We start from the raw sequence: 5,039 nt of genomic DNA on the forward strand, positions 1-5,039 counted from the left end.
GCTCAATGCAAACCACATAGATATGAACTAGTTTAAGGCTATTCTGCTCATCCTTAAGGGCTGAAGTCAAGAGTAAGTATCCCTGGGCTGCTGTTGATGCCCACGTCCCAATTGGGGGCCCATTGCCAACCCCTGGAGCCAACAACAACAACAACAACAACAACAACAATAATAATAATAATTTTATTATTTGTACCCCATCCATCTGGCTGGGTTTCCCAAGCCACTCTGGGCGGCTTCCAACAAAGATTAAAAATACATTAAAATGTCACACATTAAAAACTTCCCTGAACAGGGCTGCCTTCAGATGTCTTTTAAATGTCAGGTAGTTGTTTATCTCTTTTACATCTGATGGGAGGGCGTTCCTAGCCCTCTTCTCCCCCTCCTTGCTGTTGCTGTCTGTTCAGCTACCTTTTCCAGTATGAACCCTTTCCCACAAACCATTAGATTTCCTTGTGAGGCCCTATTGTGGGTGGAAGTTTTGTTTTATAAAACAGATAAGGGTACATCTTTTATTGTCATGGTATCCACACTTTGGACTGTACCCCCCCCCCCGGAAATTAGGATGGCACCAGTATATAATGAATTGCAAAAGATATTTTAATACACTTTCCCAAAAAAGCCAGAAGAATTCTTTCTAGGCTTGATGGAAGAGGAAATAAAAAAAGCAGATCAAAGGTTATTTATGTATGCTACGACTTCTGCCAGAACTTTATTAGCCCAAAAATGGAAAGTACCAGAATTACCAACAACAGAGGAGTGGCAGACAAAGATGGTTGATTATGCGGAACTAGCAAAACTGACCTGTAGAATCCGAAATCAGGAGGAAGCAAAATTCCAAAAAGATTTGAGTAAATTTATGGAGTACATAAATAATAACTGTAGAAATTTGAGGACTCTGGCAGGACTGAAATAAATCTTACGATGTAGATAGGATCGGATACAATAAGAAACTGTGGAAAAGTAACTGACATAAGAAAACCTGTTGAGGGGAGTCAATGCTCAGCAGAGTGTGGGGAAAGAATGTGGGTAAATGATTGTTGAATTTTACTGTATTTTGTTTGTTTGTATTAAATGAAACACCCATAAAAAAACATTTTTTAAAAAGGATGGCACCAACAGTTTCTTCTTTTAGCTGGCTCCTTGAGATTTTTTGTTATTATTATTCAGCTCGTCTTTTTCAGGATAACATCAGGACTGCTGGGAGAAACCTCTGCACACCTGAACCAGCAAGTGTGCCATGTAACAGTATTTGACATCTGCCATATAATATTTGTTGGTATTTGTTATACATTTGTTACTATTTGACAGGTGAAGTGCAGTTCCATTTATTGCAAATGACCATCGGAAACCAATCACATTCCCCATGGAATAATTATGGGGGCATGGGAAATGTTGATATACCGAGCTCTTCAGGAAAAAACCCATACAATCTGCTTTTTGGAACTGTGGGATTGGATATTGTCAAACTTTTGAAATAAAAGTGGAAGGATCAGCTTTTTTAAAAAAATATCTCTTCTGTTTTTCATCACCTGTTGAAAGGGCTGAACAATGCATGAATGCAAACAACAACAACCAGGACTTACTAAATGGAATTGTTGTTGTTGTTTAGTCGTTTAGTCGTGTCTGACTCTTTGTGACCCCATGGACCAGAGCACGCCAGGCACTCCTGTCTTCCACTGCCTCCCGCAGTTTGGTCAGACTCATGTTGGTAGCTTCGAGATCACAGTCCAACCATCTCGTCCTCTGTCGTCCCCTTCGCCTTGTGCCCTCCATCTTTCCCAACATCAGGCTCTTTTCCAGGGAGTCTTCTCTTCTCATGAGATGGCCAAAGTATTGGAGCCTCAGCTTCAGCATCTGTCCTTCCAGTGAGCACTCAGGGCTGATTTCCTTCAGAATGGAGAGGTTTGATCTTCTTGCAGGCCATGGGACTCTCAAGAGTCTCCTCCAGCACCATAATTCAAAAGCATCAATTCTTCGGCGATCAGCCTTCTTTATGGTCCAGCTCTCACTTCCATACATCACTAAATGGAATAGCAGGTGTCAAAGCAAATGTTGAACACAGTTGCATGGCAGGTATGAAATACTGTTCACATGCTAAGCTCACAAAGCACATCATTTCAACCATATGGAGTCCAGAGCATGGAGGAACGGGTTTTCAGGACAACCAAGCCACTGCCTTTTGCAAAGACTGCCTGGACTGATATGCTTTAGGCCTCTTTTATTCAAAGACTAATGCACAGTGCTGTTCTGGACGTGTAACAACATTGAAGATGGCATCTTTCAGTTCCAATATGCAACGGAGATTCCATCTGCCTCTTTCTTATGTTTTCCTTCATGCGCAAGGCTGCAGGTCCCACGACGCCAAACATCCATCAATCAGGTTTTATTTAGGAAACACTTTCCATGCAAGGCACAGCACAAGGAAATCGAAATGTAGGGAGGGAAACGTCTCTGGCAGATGAAGTAGTCAAACGAACATTTTGCAACATGAGAAAACAATGAAACACTCGGCTGAGAGGAGAGGTATTTAATTTTTATTTTGAGAAGACACACACAGAGAGAGAATATTCTCGTGTAGGAGGAACATGAGTTGTCTCTGCCAAACTCCTCTGCTAAAAATTCCGAGAGATTCATTCCTTTCCACATGTGTTTTTGTGCTAATGCCCGAAACTAGATGGGAACTAATGACATAAGAACATAAGAAGAGCCTGCTAGATCAGGCCAAAGGCCCAGCTTGTCCAACTTTATTTCTTTCTTTATCTCAATCTGTATTTTATTTCTTTATTGCAATTTTATTGGTACAGTATTAGAAGCTTATTGTCCCCTCTCCTCGTGAGATTATGATCAATATGCTCCACACTTTTTCAAATACATGTTTATTAAGTTGCTTTCATTGCACTGTGGTAATAATAATAATAATAATAATAATAATAATAATAATAATAATAATTTATTATTTATAACCCCGCCCATCTGTTTCCCCAGCCACTCTGGGCGGCTTCCAATCAAGTGTTAAAAACAATACAGCATTAAATATTTAAAACTTCCCTAAACAGGGCTGCCTTCGGATGTCTTTTTAAGATAAGTTAGCTGCTTATTTCCTTCACATCTGGTGGGAGGGAGTTCCACAGGGCGAACGCCACTACCGAGAAGGCCCTCTGTCTGGTTCCCTGTAACCTCACTTCTCGCAATGAGGGAACCGCCAGAAGGCCCTCAGCGCTGGATCTCAGTGTCCGGGCTGAGTGATGGGGGTGGAGATGCTTAATGTTAATGTTCTCCAAACCCTTGAAGTCATAGTACTGATTTACTCCAGACACACGCTTGTCTCTCTCCAACAAATACCACTGATAGGTGCTCTGATCAATTCTCTTCTCCTTGCCCCCATTGGCGTATCTGTGGATGTAGGCGGTGCTCATGCCAGGGATGACCAAGCACACGTACATGAGGCCCAAGCTAGGCAAGATCTCATACCACATCCTGACGGCTGCACGGCTCTTTCCCTCCGCGACCCCGGCGACCTCTCAGGGAACAGAGATGTCACATGACTTCGCCCTCAAAGCAGAGCTGGTGCTCCTGCTCCTGCTCCTGCTCCTGCTCCTGCTCCGCCAACAGCCCTTCATCTTGTCCAACTTTCTAATCTCTCCATTGTCAATCAGATGCCTGGGGGAAGCCCACAAGCAAGATGTGAGCTCAACAGCCCTCTCCTCTCCTGCTCTTTCCCACAAATGGCTTCAAGAAGCGCATTGCAGAAGATCTCCATCTAGGTTAGCAGCCACTGTTAGCCTTTTCCTCCAGTGTCCAATCCACTTTAAAAACCAGCCAAGTTGGTGATCATCTCTACCTCTTGTGGAGCACATTCCACAGTTCCACTATGCTCCGTGGGAATAAAGACTTTCTTTTGTTTGTGTTGAATGAGCACCGAAGGACTTTCCTGCCATCACCACAGCTCCAGCCCAGTACAGTGGTACCTCAGGTTAAGTACTTAATTCGTTCCAGAGGTCCGTACTTAACCTGAAACTGTTCTTAACCTGAAGCACCACTTTAGCTAATGGGGCCTCCTGCTGCTGCCGTGCTGCCGGAGCACGATTTCTGTTCTCATCCTGAAGCAAAGTTCTTAACCTGAAGCACTATTTCTGGGTTAGCGGAGTCTGTAACCTGAAGCGTATGTAACCCGAGGTACCACTGTAAATGGAGAGAAGTGGGAAGGAGATTTATTTTCTGACTCTGATTGCAAAGCTTCTAGTACTCACCAACTAGTACTCAGTTGGAAGAGAAAGATATAAGGATTTCTAGTTTATTTGGTTCAAATGTGTGTGTTTTTCTGACCTTCCATTTAATATATATTATTTCGGAGGCAGCCGAGTACTTATTTGACAAAAGAATAAAATGAAGCCACAAAAGCAACTTGAAGGGACAATGCAGCTAAATAAATATAATAGTCAAAAGACACTTCAGCACATAATCGTATAAACGTTCAAGATGCTGAAATCCATTAATATCCATCACCCCCACAATGTGCAGTTGTAATTCACAGCAATGCTCCCATAAGCCATTCCTGTGGCAAACATCCAACCAGTTTAGTTTCCAACATGGATTTTGAGACATGCATTCCAACAGGCTCTCTGTATAACTTACATTTTCTGGTGAAATGAATTTGACGGAACATGCTTCCAGGTTACATGCACATGAATAAGCATTATATATTCATGTATTACTTCAGCATTTTTATATTTTCACCTGCATTCTCAAGATGGCTTTCTGGTGCCAAACCCCCTGCGTCATCAAAATAACTAAGCACTTTTGCAAACAATTTCCATTTTTGCCCCAAGAGGAAGAAAAAAAACCCTTGAAGGCAACAAAAGTTGTGATGCAGTACAACTGCAAATGAAACCAACATTCATGAAACCATCAGAGGGCTAAACCAAATGAGACAAAGTGAGTATATCAAATGGTTAGCCATGTAGTCAAAGGACTTATCCACACTAACCTTTCCTCCCTGCTTTTCAGGCATGGCCCATGCTTTAAAGCTGTGTCTG

General features: G+C 42.3%; 1 protein-coding gene across 1 annotated transcript; it reads right to left on the reverse strand.

Annotated features, from left to right (window-relative positions):
- Window positions 1-780: 780 nt before the first annotated feature.
- LOC310705779 (NADH dehydrogenase [ubiquinone] 1 alpha subcomplex subunit 1-like) lies at window positions 781-3,564 on the reverse strand (the record flags this gene model as incomplete). Its single annotated transcript, XM_083500602.1, has 2 exons — window positions 3,204-3,564; window positions 781-804 (listed from the first exon to the last, which is right to left on the reverse strand). Exons 1-2 carry the CDS (start codon window positions 3,477-3,479, stop codon window positions 781-783), a joined length of 300 nt encoding a protein of 99 aa, XP_083356728.1. The 5' UTR covers window positions 3,480-3,564.
- Window positions 3,565-5,039: the final 1,475 nt, after the last annotated feature.

The sequence above is a fragment of the Podarcis liolepis genome (genome assembly GCF_965112155.1).
Source record: "Podarcis liolepis genome assembly, chromosome: 4".
In the NCBI taxonomy this organism is placed as follows: Eukaryota; Metazoa; Chordata; class Lepidosauria; order Squamata; family Lacertidae; genus Podarcis; species Podarcis liolepis.